Source organism: Dendrobates tinctorius, unplaced genomic scaffold (genome assembly GCF_039654945.1).
Source record: "Dendrobates tinctorius isolate UK_male_01 unplaced genomic scaffold, ASM3965494v1 ptg000175l, whole genome shotgun sequence".
Classification (NCBI taxonomy): domain Eukaryota; kingdom Metazoa; phylum Chordata; class Amphibia; order Anura; family Dendrobatidae; genus Dendrobates; species Dendrobates tinctorius.
In genome coordinates this window covers 10,890,383-10,910,481 of record NW_027361842.1, presented here as the reverse complement: position 1 = coordinate 10,910,481, position 20,099 = coordinate 10,890,383, and the positions used below count along the sequence as shown (strand labels likewise).

Genomic DNA, 20,099 nt, shown 5'->3' with positions numbered 1-20,099 from the left:
AACACACTGACATGTGCACAGACCCGTTCACTTGAATAGGCAAATAGCGTTCCGTTCCTCCCGAGTCTCTCTGTATGGCTAAGTTGTACTGTACAGCCACATATGGGGTATTGCCACGATCAGTAGAAATTGTGGGACAAATTTTGTTGCCATTTCTACTCACTTCTTGTGTGAAAATGTAAAATGGCTAAAACAAAATTTTGGTGGTAAAAATGTTATTTTTCACTGCCCAACAGTATTAGCACATGCGGTGTTAATATGATCACTGAACCCCTAGATGAATTCATTGTGGAGTGTAGTTTGTAAAATGAGTTCACAAATAGGGGTATCTGTTGGCACTTCAGGAGTTCTGCCAATGTGACATGGCACCCTCAAACCATTCCAGCTAAATCTGAACTCCGATATGGCGCCTCATCCCTTCTGAGCTTTGCACTGTGCCTCAAAAGTAGTATTCCCCCACATATGGGGTATCAGCGTACTCAATAGAAATTGCACAACAACTTTTGGGGTCCAATTTCTCCTGTTACCCTTGGTAAAATAAAAAATTGTGGGCGAAAAGATTATTTTTGTGGAAAACATGAATTTTTATTTTCACGGCTCTACGTTATAAACTTCTGTGAAGCACTTGGGGGTTCAAAGTGCTCAAAACACATCTAGATAAGTTCCTTGGGGGGTCTAGTTTCCAAAATGGTGTCACTTGTGGGGGGTTTCCACTGTTTAGGCAAATTAGGGGCGTCTGATCTTAATTCCAGCCAATTTTAAGTTGAAAAAGTCAAACGGTGCTCCTTCCCTTCCAAGCTCTGTCTCATCAAATTGCACAATAACTTTTGCAGTCCAATTTCTCCTGTTAGGCTGGTTTCACACTAGTGTTCGATCGCGCAGCGCATCGTGCACTATCGGGTGCACGCGCAATGTTCCCTATGTTTAACTGCACCCCTGAAGGTGCTCAAAACCACATTCAACAAGTTCATAAACCCTTCAGTTGCTTCACGGGAATTTTTGGAATATTAAAAAAAAAAAAAAAAAAAAAATGAACATTTAACTTTTTTCACAAAAAATTTACTTCAGATCCAATTTTTTTTATATTTTACCAAGGGTAACAGAAGAAATTGGTCCCCAAAAGTAGTTGTACAATTTGTCCTGAGTACGCTGATACCCCATATATGCAGGTAAACCACTGTTTGAGCACATGGCAGAGCTCAGAAGGGAAGGAGCGCCCGTTTGACTTTTCAATGCAAAATTGGCTGGAATTGAGATCAGACGCCATGTTGCATTTGGAGAGCCCCTGATGTGCCTAAACAGTGGAAACCCCCCAATTCTAACTCCAGCCCTAACCTCAACACACCCTTAACCCTAATCCCATCCATAACAGTAATCCAAACCCTAACCCAACTCTAGCCCCAACCCTAACCCTAATTTTAGCCCCAACCCTAACTTTAGCCCCACTCACATTATTCCAACTCTAACTCTAATGGGAAAATGGAAATAAATACATAATTTTTATTTTATTATTTTTCCCTAAGGGTGATAAAGGGGGATTTGGTTTACAATTTTTTTTATTTTGATCACTGTGATAGGGTCTATCACAATGATCAAAATGAGCCAATAGGAAAAAATCTATTGTTGTCGGGTGCCAGCCGGCAGATCTCGACGGGTGCACTATGCATTCGCCTGCCATTTTCTCCCGGAAGAAGTAGCCGTCGACCCGGGGGACTTCAGGGGGGCCTGCAGGGACAAGGGAGGTACTGGGGGACCCTATTTCTCTCTCCTCTGATGTGCGATCACATCAGATGAGAGAGAAATTAAAAGGAAAGTCTGACTTTTCTTTTATGCGGTCGCTGTTATACAGTTAATAACGATGATCACAACACAGGGGTTGGTAAAAACCGATATAAAATAAAGCAATAGGTGGAAAATAAGACATAACTTTTAATCCGTTAATTAAAAGACTACTAACATGTGTCACCCAATGAGAAAATAAAAGAACGCATGCAAAATGCCAATCTAATGGGTAGACCCTAAAACAAGGGAGAAAAAATCCCACCTAGATGCATTAAGGATATAGATAGTCACCTAATAGGGAGTGGAAGGATTTGTTTCCTCTCATTAATAGCACTATGGCACTTTACAAGTTACGTCCACTGAAGATTTTACTTGGATGAAACGCGTTGGGACACCTCCTTAGGGAAAGTGCAGGGCATGTGTAATTTAGGGTTAGCTGTGGACTGCCATTGTTAGTGCGGCAGTCTGGGGATTAGCTGATTGTTAGCCCCTTAGGGATGTGACAGGGCATTGTCTTTCCCTACTTCATCCTCCAGTCGGACTGAACAGAGGATCTTTCGACTCTCGACCAATCTTATCTGGTGAGATTGTTCCTTTACATATTATCATCTCACCTGATTGTCTATTTATGTGGTCCTGAGAGACCCTTTTGGCAACCTTTTATGAAGTGTATATACATGTGCAACTAGGTTATGGCATTTATGAGTGGAATATGTCTCTATTGCTGTACCCTCTAGTTTTTTTGTCTACCTATTGAACAGATTATTAGGTGACTATTTATATCCTTAATGCATCTAGGTGGGATTTTTTCTGCCTTCTTTTAGGGCCTACCCATTAGATTGGCATTTTGCATGCGTTCTTTTATTTTCAAATTGGGTGACACATGTTAGTAGTCTTTTAATTAACGGACTAAAAGTTATGTCTTATTTTCCACCTATTGCTTTATTTTATATCTAATTATTTTGGGTGAGAGTTTATTTATGTCAATTCTTAACAGAAATTGTCTCTTGCTTTATTGAATCATTGGTAAAAACCGACCCGAATCATGTTCTCTGGGGTCTCGGCTACCCCCAGCAGCCGAGACCCCGGAGAAATTCCGACGCTGTGCCTCGCTATAACTTTAAACCTCAGCGTCGTTAAAAAGCGGCGCTGTGGTTTAAGTACCCTTAACTGCCACCATTAAAAAGCGTATTGGCAGTTAAGGGGTTAAATTTAATTCCTCATTCTCCCCTGCTCGCGCAGATCGCCGGCACAGCAAGGGAGAATGACGAGAGCCATGTTCAGCACCCAGCACCGGGAAACAGCACTTACCTTTGTTAAACTGTAAAGCGCTGCGGATTATGTTGGCGCTATATAAATAAAGATTATTATTACTGTAATACTTCTTCCCTGGCGCCCGTCTGTGTGGTACTGATGCGGCACACACATGCCACACGTGTGCCGCAAGTATTACACACAGACACTGACATCTCGGGTAGCAGAAATATCAGGACTAGTGAAAGAGGCGTTATTGTGGGTTTTTATGTTTGGCAGCTGTCACACTAAAAGACGCTTTTTATTGTAAAAAATAGTTTTTGCATCACCACATTTTGAGAGCTACAATATTTCCATATTTTGGCCCACAGAGTCATGTGAGTTCTTGTTTTTTGCAGGACGACCTACCGTTTTTATTGGTATAATTTTCGGGCAAGTGACATTTTTTGATCGCTTTCTATTCCAATTTTTGGGAGACAGAATGAGCAAAAACCAGCAATTCAGGAATTTCTTTTTTTTTGTGGGGGGGCGGGCATTTCCACCGTTCCGCGTGCGGTAAAATTGATAAAGCAGTTTTATGCTTTGGGTCAGTACGATTACAGCGATACCTCATTTATATCTTTTTTTATGTTTTGGCGCTATTATACAATTAAAACTGTTTTATAGAAAAAATAATTGTTTTTGCATTCTGACAACTATGACTTTTTTATTTTTTAGCTGATGACGCTGTATGGCAGCTCGTTTTTTGCGGAACAAGATTACGTTTTCAGCGGTACCACGTCTATTTACATCCGTCTTTTTTATCGCGTTATTCCACTTTTTGTTTGGCGGTATGATGATAAAGCCTTGTTTTTTGCCTTTTTTTTTTAATGGTGTTCACTAAAGGGGTTAACTAGTCGGACAGGACTCACCTGATTTCCATAATTTGTTCCCCGCTGACTTTTTCAGGTACATAGGAATTTGCACATCAACCCCTTTCTGACATACTATCCCGTCCATGGGACCCAGGCCCCTATGCCCATGGTCGGGATTGTATGTCTAGCGCGATCAGCGGCGCCCACATGGTGAGCGCCGCTAATCGCGGCCGGGTGTCAGCTGATTATCACAGCTGACACCAGGCACAATGTGTCAGGGGCGGTCACGGACCGCCCCGACATGTTTAAAATCTTGCACACCGCGATCAAACACGATCGCGGTGTACCGGGGGTTAAAGGGAAGCATCGGCAGGGAGGGTGCTCCCTCCGTGCTTCCCTGAGCCGCCCACAGCAGCGCAATGTGCAGCTGTGGGTGAAAAGATCATTTTTGTGGAAAAAATATGATTTCCATCAAAGTCTGCATTCCAAAACGTCACTACTTCCCTTCCAAGCCCCGACATGTGCCCATACAGTAGTTTTCTCCCACATATGGGGTATCAGCGTACTCAGGACAAATTGGACAGCTTTTGGGGTCCAATTTCTCCTGGTACCCTTGGGAAAATAAAAAAATTGGTGACTAAAAGATCATGTTTGTGGAAAAAATACGAGTTTTTTATTTTCATGCCCAGGCATTATAAACTTCTGTGAAGCACTGGGGGAGTTCAAAGTGCTCACCACACATCTAGATAAGTTCCTTAGGGGGTCTAGTTTCCAAAATGGGGTCACTTGTGGGGGGATTCCACTGTTTAGGTACATCAGGGGCTTTCCAAATGCGACATGGTGTCCGATCTCAATTCCAGCCAAAAAAGTCAAATGGCGCTGATTCCCTTCTGATCTCTACCATGCGCCCAAATAGTCGTTTATACCCACATATGGGGTATCAGCGTACTCAGGACAAATTGCACAATAACTTTTAGGGTCCTGTTACCCTTGGGGAAAATAAAAATTGGGGGTGAAAAGATCATTTTTGTGGAAAAAATATGATTTTTTAATTGTACGGCTGTACGTTATAAACTTCTGTGAAGCCCTTGTGGGTTCAAAGTTCTCACCACATATCTAGATAAGTTCCCTGGGGGGTCTAGTTTCCAAAATGGGGTCACTTGTGGGGGGTTTCCACTGTTTAGGTACATCAGGGGCTCTCCAAACGTGACATAGCGTCCGATCAGTATTCCAGCCAATTTTGCATTGAAAAAGTCAAACGGCGCTCCTTCCCTTCTGAGCTCTGCCATGCGCTGAAACAGTGGTTCCCCCCCACATATCAGGTACCAGCGTACTCAGGACAAATTGCACAATAACTTTTAGGGTCCTGTTACCCTTGGGGAAAATAAAAATTGGGGGTGAAAAGATCATTTTTGTGGAAAAAATATGATTTTTTAATTGTACGGCTGTACGTTATAAACTTCTGTGAAGCCCTTGTGGGTTCAAAGTTCTCACCACATATCTAGATAAGTTCCCTGGGGGGTCTAGTTTCCAAAATGGGGTCACTTGTGGGGGGTTTCCACTGTTTAGGTACATCAGGGGCTCTCCAAACGTGACATAGCGTCCGATCAGTATTCCAGCCAATTTTGCATTGAAAAAGTCAAACGGCGCTCCTTCCCTTCTGAGCTCTGCCATGCGCTGAAACAGTGGTTCCCCCCCACATATCAGGTACCAGCGTACTCAGGACAAATTGCACAATAACTTTTCCAGTCCAATTTCTCCTTTTACCCTTGGTAAAATAAAAAAATTTGAACCTGAAATATTTTTTTTGTGAAAAAAAGTTAAATGTTCATTTTTTTAAAAATATTCAAAAAATTCCTGTGAAGCACCTGAAGGGTTAATAAACTTCTTGAATGTGGTTTTGAGCAGCTTGAGGGGTGCAGTTTTTACGGTAGAATGGTGTCACTTTTGGGTTTTTTCTATCATATAGACCCCTCAAAGTGGCTTCAAATGTGATGTCCGTAAAAATAAAATGGTGTTGTAAAAATGAGAAATCGCTGGTCAACTTTTAACCCTTATAACTTCCTAGCAAAAAAAAATTTGGGTTCCAAAATTGTGTTGATGTAAAGTAAACATGTGGGAAATGTTATTTATTAAGTTTTTTGTGTGCCGTATCTCTGTGATTTAAGGGCATAAACATTCAAAGTTGGAAAATTGCTAAATTTTCTAAATTTTCGCCAAATTTCCGTTTTTTCACAAATAAATGCAAGTTATATGAATGAAATTTTACCACTAACATGAAGTACAATATGTCTCGAGAAAACAATGTCAGAATCACCGGGATCCATGGAAGCATTTCAGAGTTATTACCTCATAACGGGACAGTGGTCATAATTGTAAAAATTGACCCGGTCATGAACGTACAAACCACCCTTGGGGGTAAAGGGGTAAATATATATGATTTTAAGGACCTCTTTATCCATAACCCTTTTTCGCCCCTCTTCCCTTGTCTTTCTTTCCCTCCTTTTTTATCCTGTCTTTCCTCTGCATGATATAGAGGATACTTCCTCTCTTGAATACCTTGTTGGCGATTGCCATATGGTTACTGTTATTGTCTACCATGGTATGTTTGACTTACTGTTGAAAGGTTGAATTCTCATTTTTGAATACTAGATATTTTCTATGATTCTTTATATTATCAGTTTTCATATAATATATTCTTTGTTTGTAAAATGTTTAATAAAATAGATTGAACATAAAACATTTTCTTTTACTTTATTTTAATTTTTACACTAAGGCTATGTATCCACGTATGCAGAAAATTCCTGACTGAAAACCGGACTCCTTCCCAGAAAATGCGTGTTTTTTCCCCGCGCGTTTTTTATGAGTTTTTTTCCGGAGCGTCCCCAGTCTCATAGAAAATCGTTCGAAATGCGGATTTTTCAGTGAAATTAATGAGCATGCTGCGTTTTTTACTGCGATGCATTTTTTACTGCGATGCGTTTTTTCGCGGAAAAAAACCGCACCGATATGCACAAAAAGTGCAGAATTCATTAAAGTGAATGGGATGTTTCTTTTAAGCGTTTTTTAAGGCTATGTGCCCACGCTAGCGATTTTAAACGCTCAGGAAAAGGATCCCCTTTCCCAGAAAACGCGCGGAAAAAGACGCGTTTCTTGCGCATTTTTTGACGCGTTTTTGACGCGTTTTTTGACACGCGATTTCTGGGAACATTGGGGATGGCTAAAAACGCTCAGCTATGCGGAAAATAATGTGCATGCTGCGTTTTTAGCCGCTAAGCGATTCCTGAGCGGTTAAAAATGCATGCATTGGCACAAAAAGCCAAAAATGCATGCAAATGAATTAGAAGCATCTTGTAAGCATTTCTGCAGCGTCTGAGCCAGCACAAATGCTGCGGAAACGCTTACAAAAACGCAATGTGGGCACACAGCCTTAAAAAGTTTTTGCCAGTAAAAACGCTTAAAGAACGTGAAAAAAATGCTTACGTGGGTACACAGCCTCACTTGGGACACCCATTTTTTGGATACTGATCGCTTTTATATCATGCAGATGAAGCAGCATCTGCATGCTACAGAAGCTGTCAGCGCTGCACTCTGTGCACACTGACCTGAGAGACTTCCTGATATGCACTGCGCATGACAGGAATTTTCTCAGCTCTGGTAACCCGGATGTCGTCATGACGACATCAGGTTAACATAGCAACGATAGGGACCCCGCGTCACGCCGGGGGTCTCTGATCCAAAGGCAGAGGTGCTGTCAGCCCTCTGCTTGCTCCAGGAATGCTGCGATCATGTTCGATCGCAGTATTCCAGGGGTTAAAGTGCCGGGTGTCAGCTGTGAGAATCAGCTGACACCCGGCCGTACACCACCCATGTGCGCGGCCACTCACGATGACGTACTATCCCGTCCTTGGTGAGACAGGCCCAGGGCACATGGACGAGATAGTACGTCAGATGTCAAAGAGGGATTAACCCCTTCACCCCCAAGGGTGGTTTGCACGTTCATGACCGGGCCAATTTTTACAATTCTGACCACTGTCCCTTTATGAGGTTATAACTCTGGAACGCTTCAACGGATCTAGGCGATTCTGAGATTGTTTTCTCGTGACATATTGTACTTCACTTTAGTGGTAAAAAATTTTCGCTATAACTTGCATTTATTTATGAAAAAAACAGAAATATCGCAAAAATTTTGAAAATTTTGCAATTTTCAAACTTTGAATTTGTATGCCCTTAAAACAGAGAAATATGTGACACAAAATAGTTACTAAATAACATTTCCCACATGTCTACTTTACATCAGCACAATTTGGGAAACAACATTTTTTTTTGTTAGGAAGTTATAAGGGTTAAAATTTGACAAGCGATTTCTAATTTTTACAACAAAACTTACAAAACCATTTTTTTTAGGGACCACCTCACATTTGAAGTCACTTTGAGGGGTCTATATGGCAGAAAATACCCAAAAGTGACACCATTCTAAAAACTGCACCCCTGAAGCTACTCAAAACTACATTCAAGAAGATTATTAACCCTTCAGGTGCTTCACAGGAGCAGAAGCAACGTGGAAGGAAAAAATGAACATTTAACTTTTTAGTCACAAAAATAAGATTTTAGCAACAATTTTTTTATTTTCCCAAGGGTAACAGGAGAAATTGGACCCCAAAAGTTGTTGTCAAATTTGTCCTGAGTATGCTGATACCCAATATATGGGGGGGAACCACTGTTTGGGCACAAGGCAGGGCTCAGAAGGGAAGGAGCCCCGTTTGACTTTTTCAACCTAAAATTGGCTGGAATTGAGATCGGACGCCATGTCGCGTTTGACGAGTGTCTGATGTGCCTAAACAGTGGAAACCCCCCACAAGTGACCCCATTTTGGAAACTAGACCCCCTAAGGAACTTATCTAGATGTGTGGTGACCACTTTGAACCCCAAGGGCTTCACAGAAGTTTATAACACCCAGGCGTGAAAATAAAAAATCATATTTTTTCCACAAACATGATTATTTAGTCCCCAATATTTTGTTTTCCCAAGGGTAACAGGAGAAATTGGACCCCAAAGGTTGTTGTCAAATTTGTCCTGAGTACGCTGATACCCAATATGTGGGGGGGAACCACTGTTTAGGCACATGGCAGGGCTCAGAAGGGAAGGAGCCCCGTTTGACTTTTTCAACCTAAAATTGGCTGGAATTGAGATCGGACGCCATGTCACGTTTGACGAGCGTCTGATGTGCCTAAACAGTGGAAACCCCCCACAAGTGACCCCATTTTGGAAACTACACCCCCTAAGGAACTTATCTAGATGTGTGGTGACCACTTTGAACCCCCAAGGGCTTCACAGAAGTTTATAACACCCGGGCGTGAAAATAAAAAATCATAATTTTTCCACAAACATGATCATTTAGTCCCCAATATTTTGTTTTCCCAAGGGTAACAGGAGAAATTGGACCCCAAAGGTTGTTGTCAAATTTATCCTGAGTACGCTGATACCCAATATGTGGGGGGGAACCACTGTTTAGGCACATGGCAGGGCTCAGAAGGGAAGGAGCCCCGTTTGACTTTTTCAACCTAAAATTGGCTGGAATTGAGATCGGACGCCATGTCACGTTTGACGAGCGTCTGATGTGCCTAAACAGTGGAAACCCCCCACAAGTGACCCCATTTTGGAAACTAGACCCCCTAAGGAACTTATCTAGATGTGTGGTGACCACTTTGAACCCCCAAGGGCTTCACAGAAGTTTATAACACCCGGGCGTGAAAATAAAAAATCATATTTTTTCCACAAACATGATCATTTAGTCCCCAATATTTTGTTTTCCCAAGGGTAACAGGAGAAATTGGACCCCAAAGGTTCTTGTCAAATTTGTCCTGAGTATGCTGATACCCAATATGTGGGGGGGAACCACTGTTTAGGCACATGGCAGGGCTCACAAGGGAAGGAGCCCCGTTTGACTTTTTCAACCTAAAATTGGCTGGAATTGAGATCGGACGCCATGTCACGTTTGACGAGCGTCTGATGTGCCTAAACAGTGGAAACCCCCCACAAGTGACCCCATTTTGGAAACTAGACCACCTAAGGAACTTATCTAGATGTGTGGTGAGCACTTTGAACCCCCAAGGGCTTCACAGAAGTTTATAACACCCGGGCGTGAAAATAAAAAATCATATTTTTTCCACAAACATGATCATTTAGTCCCCAATATTTTGTTTTCCCAAGGGTAACAGGAGAAATTGGACCCCAAAGGTTGTTGTCAAATTTGTCCTGAGTACGCTGATACCCAATATGTGGGGGGGAACCACTGTTTAAGCACATGGCAGGGCTCAGAAGGGAAGGAGCCCCGTTTGACTTTTTCAACCTAAAATTGGCTGGAATTGAGATTGGACGCCATGTCACGTTTGACGAGCGTCTGATGTGCCTAAACAGTGGAAACCCCCCACAAGTGACCCCATTTTGGAAACTAGACCCCCTTTTGGAAACTAGACCCCCTAAGGAACTTATCTAGATGTGTGGTGACCACTTTGAACCCCCAAGGGCTTCACAGAAGTTTATAACACCCGGGCGTGAAAATAAAAAATCATATTTTTTCCACAAACATGATCATTTAGTCCCCAATATTTTGTTTTCCCAAGGGTAACAGGAGAAATTGGACCCCAAAGGTTGTTGTCAAATTTGTCCTGAGTACGCTGATACCCAATATGTGGGGGGGAACCACTGTTTAGGCACATGGCAGGGCTCAGAAGGGAAGGAGCCCCGTTTGACTTTTTCAACCTAAAATTGGCTGGAATTGAGATTGGACGCCATGTCACGTTTGACGAGCGTCTGATGTGCCTAAACAGTGGAAACCCCCCACAAGTGACCCCATTTTGGAAACTAGACCCCCTAAGGAACTTATCTAGATGTGTGGTGACCACTTTGAACCCCCAAGGGCTTCACAGAAGTTTATAACACCCGGGCGTGAAAATAAAAAATCATATTTTTTCCACAAACATGATCATTTAGTCCCCAATATTTTGTTTTCCCAAGGGTAACAGGAGAAATTGGACCCCAACGGTTGTTGTCAAATTTGTCCTGAGTACGCTGATACCCAATATGTGGGGGGGAACCACTGTTTAGGCACATGGCAGGGCTCAGAAGGGAAGGAGCCCCGTTTGACTTTTTCAACCTAAAATTGGCTGGAATTGAGATTGGACGCCATGTCACGTTTGACGAGCGTCTGATGTGCCTAAACAGTGGAAACCCCCCACAAGTGACCCCATTTTGGAAACTAGACCCCCTAAGGAACTTATCTAGATGTGTGGTGACCACTTTGAACCCCCAAGGGCTTCACAGAAGTTTATAACACCCGGGCGTGAAAATAAAAAATCATATTTTTTCCACAAACATGATCATTTAGTCCCCAATATTTTGTTTTCCCAAGGGTAACAGGAGAAATTGGACCCCAAAGGTTGTTGTCAAATTTGTCCTGAGTACGCTGATACCCAATATGTGGGGGGGAACTACTGTTTAGGCACATGGCAGGGCTCAGAAGGGAAGGAGCCCCGTTTGACTTTTTCAACCTAAAATTGGCTGGAATTGAGATTGGACGCCATGTCACGTTTGACGAGCGTCTGATGTGCCTAAACAGTGGAAACCCCCCACAAGTGACCCCATTTTGGAAACTAGACCCCCTAAGGAACTTATCTAGATGTGTGGTGACCACTTTGAACCCCCAAGGGCTTCACAGAAGTTTATAACACCCGGGCGTGAAAATAAAAAATCATATTTTTTCCACAAACATGATCATTTAGTCCCCAATATTTTGTTTTCCCAAGGGTAACAGGAGAAATTGGACCCCAAAGGTTGTTGTCAAATTTGTCCTGAGTACGCTGATACCCAATATGTGGGGGGGAACCACTGTTTAGGCACATGGCAGGGCTCAGAAGGGAAGGAGCCCCGTTTGACTTTTTCAACCTAAAATTGGCTGGAATTGAGATCGGACGCCATGTCACGTTTGACGAGCGTCTGATGTGCCTAAACAGTGGAAACCCCCCACAAGTGACCCCATTTTGGAAACTAGACCCCCTAAGGAACTTATCTAGATGTGTGGTGAGCACTTTGAACCCCCAAGGGCTTCACAGAAGTTTATAAAACCCGGGCGTGAAAATATAAAATCCTGTTTTGTTCCCACATAAATGATCATTTAGTCCCCAATTTTTAATTTTCCCAAGAGTAACAGGAGAAATTGGACCCCAAAAGTTGTTGTTCAATTTGTCCTGAGTACCCTGATACCCCACATGTGGGAGAAAACTACTGTTTGGGCACACGTCAGGGCTCGAAAGGGAAGTAATGACGTTTTGGAAAGCAGACTTTGATGGAATGGTCTGCGGGCGTCATGTTCCATTTGCAGAGCCCTTGATGTTCCTAAACAGTAGAAACCCCCAATAAGTGACCCCATTTTGGAAACTAGACCCCCTAAGGAACTTATCTAGATGTGTGGTGAGCACTTTGAACCCCCAAGTGTTTCACTAAAGATTATAATGCCCAGGCGTGAAAATATAAAATCCTGTTTTGTTCCCACATAAATGATCATTTAGTCCCCAATTTTTAATTTTCCCAAGAGTAACAGGAGAAATTGGACCCCAAAAGTTGTTGTCCAATTTGTCCTGAGTACCCTGATACCCCACATGTGGGAGAAAACTACTGTTTGGGCACAGAGGGTACTGCCATCACCGTGTATGGTGGTCAAGAGATGGACATCTCTCTTGTCCTTGTACTTGACCACCAGCAGGTGGTCGCTACATTGGGCTCTGCTCTCACCTTTTCGGAGCATCTGCCCAAGTAGCGTCTTCGGGAGGCCTCTCTGATTTTTGCGGACAGTACCGCAGGCTGCGGTACGTCGCTCAGAGAGGGATTTGTAGAGTGGGATGCTGGTATAAAAGTTATCAGTGTAGAGGTGATAACCTTTATCCAGCAGTGGGTGCACCAAATCCCACACAATTTTCCCACTCACTCCCAGGAAAGGAGGACACTCAGGGGGTTCAATCCGGGTGTCCTTCCCTTCGTAAACTCTAAACTTGTGGGTGTACCCTGAGGTACTCTCACACAACTTATAGAGTTTGATTCCGTACCTGGCCCTCTTACTGGGCAGGTATTGACGGAATCGCAGCCTTCCCTTGAAGTGAACCAAGGACTCATCCACGCAGATGTCCCTTTGGGGCACGTACACTTCAGCAAACTTTTTGTTGAAGTGTTCGATGACCGGCCGAACTTTGAACAGACGGTCAAAGTTGGGGTCATCTTGTGCGGGACACGCTGCATTATCAGTATAATGCAGAAACTTGTGGATGGCCTCAAAACGCGTCCAGGCCATGACCATTCGGAACACTGGAGTGTTGTATAAAATATCAACACTCCAATATTGCCGAATTTCCGGCTTCTTCAGTATCCCCATATGGAGGACCAGGACCCAAAACTGCGTCATTTCAACTGCGTCTACAGGAGACCAGTTTGAAAATGTTGAACGCGGGTTTTGCTCCAAAAATTGACGAGCGTACAAATTAGTTTGCTCCACCATGAGGTTAACAAAATCCTCAGAGAAAAAGACTTTGAAAAAGTCAATTTCTGTGAGGCCGGTGGTGTCAAACTTGATTCCTGATTCTGCCACAAAATCAGGAATCAGTGGCTCGTAATTTTCGGGGGGCGAGGTCCATACGGGGAGCACTGGGTCAGCTGCGGGCATGGTGGGCGCTGCCTCATCTTCTGTCCTGGAGCGTCTGCGTGGCGGTTCCGCAGGACCCGAGGAGGAAGATGAGGAGGGAGAAGAGGAAGAAGAAGAGGATGAAGAATCCGAAAAATAAAGAAAAGTCGGATCGTCATCCAAATCGCTATCAGTTTCGGAGGCAAGTAAAGCATATGCCTCCTCCACTGAATAGCGCTGTTGGGATGAATTTGATGACATTTTTGTGTAAATATGGTGCTTGGGTGTACACTTTATTGAAAACTGTATGTGTACGTGAGGGGGGGGAGTGATTGGTGTAAACTTTCTGTAAAGAAAAAGCTGTGGAAAAAAGTATAAAACAGCAGGCCCTAGCTGATAAGTGTCACTTATCAAAACTAGGCTGCTTGATGTGCGCACGGGGTGGCGCAAGGGGGGGGTGGAAAAAAAAAAAAAAGGAAAACGGCAAACTCTGATAAGTGAACTGTGTCACTTATCCAAGTTTCGCAGCTGCGGGATGTGTGTACGGAGGGGCTAAGGAAAAAAAAGCGAGCTCAAGTGTTGATCGGTGAACTGCGTCACCAATCAATGCTCGGCGGCTGCGCACGGAGGTGGCGCAAAAGTGGGATGGAGGGGGGTAAAAATAGGGGGAAGGGGGATGGGGGGATTGGGGTGGATGAAGAGAGATTGGGCAGGGATCAACAGTTAGGGTTGTAGTTAGGTGGCACAAAGAGGGGTGAAAAAAATGAAAAGCGGCAGGCACAAGCTTGGATAAGTGACGTGTGTCACTTATCCAACTTTTGCGGCTGCGGGATGTGTGTACGGAAGTGGCGCAAAGGGGGCTAAGGAAAAAAAAACGAGCTCAAGTGTTGATCGGTGAACCTCGTCACCAATCAACGCTCGGCAGCTGCGCACGGAGGTGGCGCAAAAGTGGGGTGGAGGGGGGTAAAAATAGGGGGAAGGGGGATGGGGGGATTGGGGTGGATGAAGATAGATTGGGCAGGGATCAACAGTTAGGGTTGTAGTTAGGTGGCACAAAGGGGGGTGAAAAAAATGAAAAACGGCAGGCACAAGCTTGGATAAGTGACGTGTGTCACTTATCCAACTTTTGCGGCTGCGGAATGGGTGAACGGAAGTGGCGCAAAGGGGGCTAAGGAAAAAAAAGTGAGCGCGAGTGTTGATCGGTGAACTGCGTCACCGATCAACGCTCGCCGGCTGCGCACGGAGGTGACGCAAAAGTGGGGTGGAGGGGGGTAAAAGGGGGGTAAGAGGGGGGGTGGAGGGATGAAGATAGATTGGGGGGGTGAAGATAGATTGGGCAGGGGATCAGGGATCAATTAACACTTACAATTGTAGTTTTCTTTCTTCTTCTTCTTCTTTCTTCTGCAGGGATTGTGATGCTACAAGCTGTGGCACCACAATACCCAGCACAGGAGCTCTTGCTGCGTCCGACCTCTCTGCAGGAATCCTCAGCTAGAGTGAGGACCCCTGCAGACAGGTCAGACAGGTCAGAGGCAGGTCAGGGGGCAGGTCACAGAGCGGTCACATCGCTGCTGTGACCTGTCATTGGTGGGATCGAATGATTACATCGATCCCACCAATCCCTGATCTGCCTGGTGACCATGGCAACTGCCTAGGATCGGAGCTCACAGCTCCGATTCCTAGGCAGGTCATGCCCAGGTCACCAGCAGGGCACAGAGCGGTCACATGGTGACCGCAGCTGTGCCCTGTGGTTGGCGCGATCGCCAATCTAATCGATCGCGCCAGCCAACTCCTGCAGGCCCTACTGGGCCTGCATCAGGCTCCAGCACGATCGGTGCTAATATAGCACCGATCCTGGCCGGTACTGGCAGGGCACAGCGGCGATATAGCGCCGCTGTGCACTGCGATTGGCGCGATCGATCAGATCGGCGATCGCGCCAATCCGGGTGCTTTTTGCCGGTGCCTGGCGTTGCCAGGCACCGGCTCTAGGATCGAGTACATCGGTACTCGATCCCCGCCTAGGACATCATTGTTTCAGCCAAGCTGATTGGCTGAAACAATGAGAAACGCTGCGATTGGCTGTTCAGAATTGAACAGCCAATCACAGCGCTCTGGATGCCGGGGGGGCGGGATCGCAGCCCGGGATGCCGACGCCATCTTTTCTAAGGTGAGATGGCGTCGGAATTTTAATGCGATCACCGCGACTTTAGTCGCGGTATCGCATTAAAGGGCCCGACGTACTATCCCGTCCCCGGTCATACGGGCCCGGGTACCGTGGACGGGATAGTACGTCGGATGGCAGGAAGGGGTTAATAACACTCTTATTTTTAAGGGGAGTGTGTCGGGATGGGGAAGTCTGCAGAGAAGAGCTCTGGATGTGAAAAGTCATCATGGCATCTTGACAAGATGGAGCGGAAAAGAAAGAGACGACTCCAGAGAAAATGTAATCTATAAGGTACCTGGATGTAAATGTTTCTTTGTGATACTGACTAATTCTCATCAACACTGTGGTTCCTGCATGGACCGTAGTCTGATGATGGCTGTTAATAACAAATCCCAGTATCTCCTTACCATTGTTGAGGACATACTGGGAGTTGCAGGGTTGTAAGTTCATGCAATACAATTGTTTATGGGGCTGACTTGATACTACCATTGATTGTTGTACTCAGCTTGGTTCTTGTATTCAAGTACTCTTTGGTATAGGCAAATATTCATGTACTGATTAAGGTTCTGGTAATGTAATAATTTACTGATAGTAGTTCTGGAGACGCAGTCAAGTACTGATGGTGGATCTAGTGATGTATTCAAGTATTAATACTGGTTCTGGTGACAGATATTCATGCATTGCTTGTTGGTCTTGTGACATACTCATGTACTTATGGTGGTTCTGGGGATGGTATTCATGTACTAATGGTGGTTCCGGTGATGTGTTTATTTAGGGATGATGTTTTCTTGTGCCATATTCATGTACTATTGTGGGGTCTCGTACTCTATGTACTGATGATGGTTCTGGTGATGAAGATGTCAACAGAATCACCATCACTACATAAATACCGCACCAGAACAATCATCACTACATGAATACATCACCAGAATCGCCATCAGTTTTGTGCAAGATTAATTTGTTGCATGACTGACACTAAAACCATCAGATGCATCCCTTTATTTATAATGGCGTCTGTTTATTTTCCATTAGAGAATTTGCCAAATGCTGGATACCTTAATTGGAATCACACAGCCCCGATTATAGTTACGCTTTCTTAGTTTCCATAACTATCCATGGGTTCTATATTTAAAATGTAGGACATCAGGAATGAATATCACTATTTTTTCCCCTGTATTGTGTCAATGGTGTGCAAAAAATGATTGATTCTGTATTTAACTCAGAAATTGCACTCCCTGTTATATCACACCCCTAAAGTACTCCATTTTTTTTTAACATTTGAGAACATTTTTTTGTGAAAACCGTAACAACTGGAAGTGGTCATCAAGTTTGGTACCTATCCCATTGGTGGGGAAGGGGGGATGTGCATTAGGGGTCCTGTTACCTTAGTGTCTGGCCATTCTTTTGATTTGGGGTAGGGAGCGCCATTGGCTTCATCTGCCTAGGGCACCAAAACACTTTGTTGGCCCTGCATTCACTTAACATACAAAGAAAGGCTGCACATGCTCACTACTGCTCTTTTGACATAACATGCAGCAAACAAATGCTGCTCAAGCTCGCTACCTCTCTATTGACATAACATACAAAGGCTGCTCATGCTAACTACCACTCCATTCACACAACATACAAAGTCTGCACATACTCACTAAGTCACCGTTCACAAAACAAAAACAAAGGCTGCACATTGCTCACTACCGCTCCACTCACATAATATACAAAGAAAGGCCGCTTATGCACTTTTACGCTCCATTCACATAACATACAAACCAAGTCTGCACATGCTCACTACCACTCCATTCACACAACATACAAAGGCTGCACATGCTCACTAACGCTCCATTCACACAACATACAAAGTCTGCACATACTCACTAAGTCACCGTTCACAAAACACAAACAAAGGCTGCACATTGCTCAATACCGCTCCATTCACATAATATACAAAGAAAGGCTGCTTATGCCTTTTATGCTCCATTCACAAAACATACAAAGTCTGCACATGCTAACACCTCTCCATTCACACAACATACAAAGGCTGCACATGCTCACTAACGCTCCATTCACACAACATACAAAGTCTGCACTTACTCACTAAGTCACCGTTCACAAAACACAAACAAAGGCTGCACATTGCTCACTACCGCTCCATTCACATAATATAAAAAGAAAGGCTGCTTATGCCTTTTATGCTCCATTCACAAAACATACAAACAAAGGCTGCACTTGCGCCCTAATGCTCCATTCACACGACAAACTTTGGGTCCCCCTCTTCAGTCAGATCAGTTGCGGCATTACCAGCCAGACTCCCAGAAATCACACACTTTTCGATAACACACATTTTATTTATGGAACAACAACTTTCATTTGACAAATTATTTCCTCTAAAAGCAGAAAACACAACAGCTTTCTCAGTCTGAACAGGTGTTTAAAAAAAAAAAAATTAAAATCCGATAATAAGTGAGATAATTTCTTGGTCCCAGGCTCATTAAACATCCAACCATCACATCAGACACGCTAACATGGCCTAAAAAATTGCAATGCAATGACTCCTTCACTGACACAGAGAAACAAGTCTTCAGCACCGAGATAACATTCTATCAGGTACTGATATAAATAATTTCTCTAATCAAGAAGGACATGGATCTACCAAACTATGTTCTGACTGCAAAATATAAAATGTTGCCACTTACGTTGCTTACCTGGGAGTGCAAATATGATTTTTCTAACACCATCAATGTCCAAGGTGGCAAAGGTGGTAGGCAGGCTGGAAGACAAAGCTTTTGTGGTTACTGCTTCGCATTGTCATGGTCATTAGTTTGCCCAGCCATGGAGACATTTTTTTTCTTAAATACATGTATTTGGGGCTAAAACTATTTTTTTGTCATTGGGAATCATTGGAAATGTAGCACCGTTTACCTCCGCAGATACTGTGTTACACGGTCTAATGTTGGCTGCACAATGAGCTAACAGATTCTATAAGGGAGCTCACTATGACAATCTGACCCGAAGCTTATAACTCTTGTCTGTCTTTTTTGAGCTCCTCTCAGCTGATTTATGACAACAGACCAAAGTTAAATGTGGAGGAAATGAACAGGTACAACATTTTTAATGCAACTCAAGTACAAAAATGATTTTTAAATACAGGTATTTAACAATTAAAACAAATGTTCGCAAAATTAGAAAAAACCCTTTAGTAGCTTTTTTTTTTAATTAATATTTTACTATTATTAGTATGGAAACCTATTAGCTATGAAAGAAAAATAAAAAAGTGACAGAAAAATAAATAGAAAAATGAAAAAATAAATCTAAAAAAATTAAAGAAAAATATATATATAAAATAAAAAAATGTAATAATGAACATAAATAATTTCAACAAAATAAATACATACAATATTTTGAATAGTTTTATATGTATGGAGTTTTCCATATCCTTACCCTGGCTTCATAAATACTCGACCAAAGTGGATTTGTGCATGGAGATCAATATCCAGCACCTGCTTAAGGTAATCCTGTTGGATAAATGGTCAAAATCACTGCCATATTTCGAGTGCCAATAACTCACCTTCCCCCCAACACTGGACCTGCCATGGACAATGGGAATTGGGGGTCACATACAGGTGCATCTCACAAAATTAGAATATCATCAAAAAGTTAATTTCTTTCAGTTTTTCAATAGAAAATTGAAAAAATTTTTGGCACTCAACTTTTGCGATATGTGAAGGATTTTATTTGCAGTCACAAATATTAAACATTTCGGCTATGACAATAAGCCTTCACCGCTAGTGACGCGGTGGATACCGCGTTCCTCCAGGCCATATAGTGCCACCACCCACCAACGACGGCTATTCACACACTTCTGAAGCTGTCTCCTTTCAATAGCTGATATATTAACCCCATGTGTAAGATTGACCTCTCAAGGGATTCCAGTTTATGACATACATATACTGAGGATATTATATTGTTGTCCCTTCTTCCAATTTTCTCTCCAGATCTTCAGATCTTTTTTGGATTTTTGGCCCATACTTTTCACATGGGTGGTGCTTCAATCAAATATTCAATGATTCTTTGAACATGAGCAGTCTTGTGTACTGATGAAGGCTTATTTTCATAGCTGAAACGTCTAATATTTGTGACTGCAAATAAAATCCTTCACATATCGCAAAAGTTGAGTGCCAAAAATTTTTTCAATTACTTATTCTGGTGTGGGAACCTTCTTTTTGTGCACCTACTCAGTAGTGCCACGATATATTTGAAATTTCAATAGAAAATGTGAAACTCATATTAGATAGACTCATTACAAATGGAGTGATCTATTTCAAGTGTTTATTTCTGTTAATGTTGATGATTATGGCTTACAGCCAATGAAAACACA

At 43.2% G+C, this 20,099-nt stretch overlaps 1 protein-coding gene across 30 annotated transcripts in view; it reads right to left on the bottom strand.

Moving 5' to 3' along the window:
* Positions 1-20,099, bottom strand: part of GPHN (gephyrin) — a 663,734-nt gene that overhangs the window by 25,259 nt on the left and 618,376 nt on the right. For 20 of the 30 annotated variants that reach the window (XM_073551368.1, XM_073551372.1, XM_073551370.1 and 17 more), the window contains 2 exons: positions 19,163-19,236; positions 18,418-18,491 (listed from right to left, as the gene is read on the bottom strand). In XM_073551368.1, coding sequence (XP_073407469.1) covers positions 18,418-18,491; positions 19,163-19,236 — 148 coding nt within the window. The remainder of the gene's footprint in view (positions 1-18,417; positions 18,492-19,162; positions 19,237-20,099) is intronic. The other 10 variants (XM_073551369.1, XM_073551376.1, XM_073551394.1 and 7 more) reach the window with 1 other exon arrangement.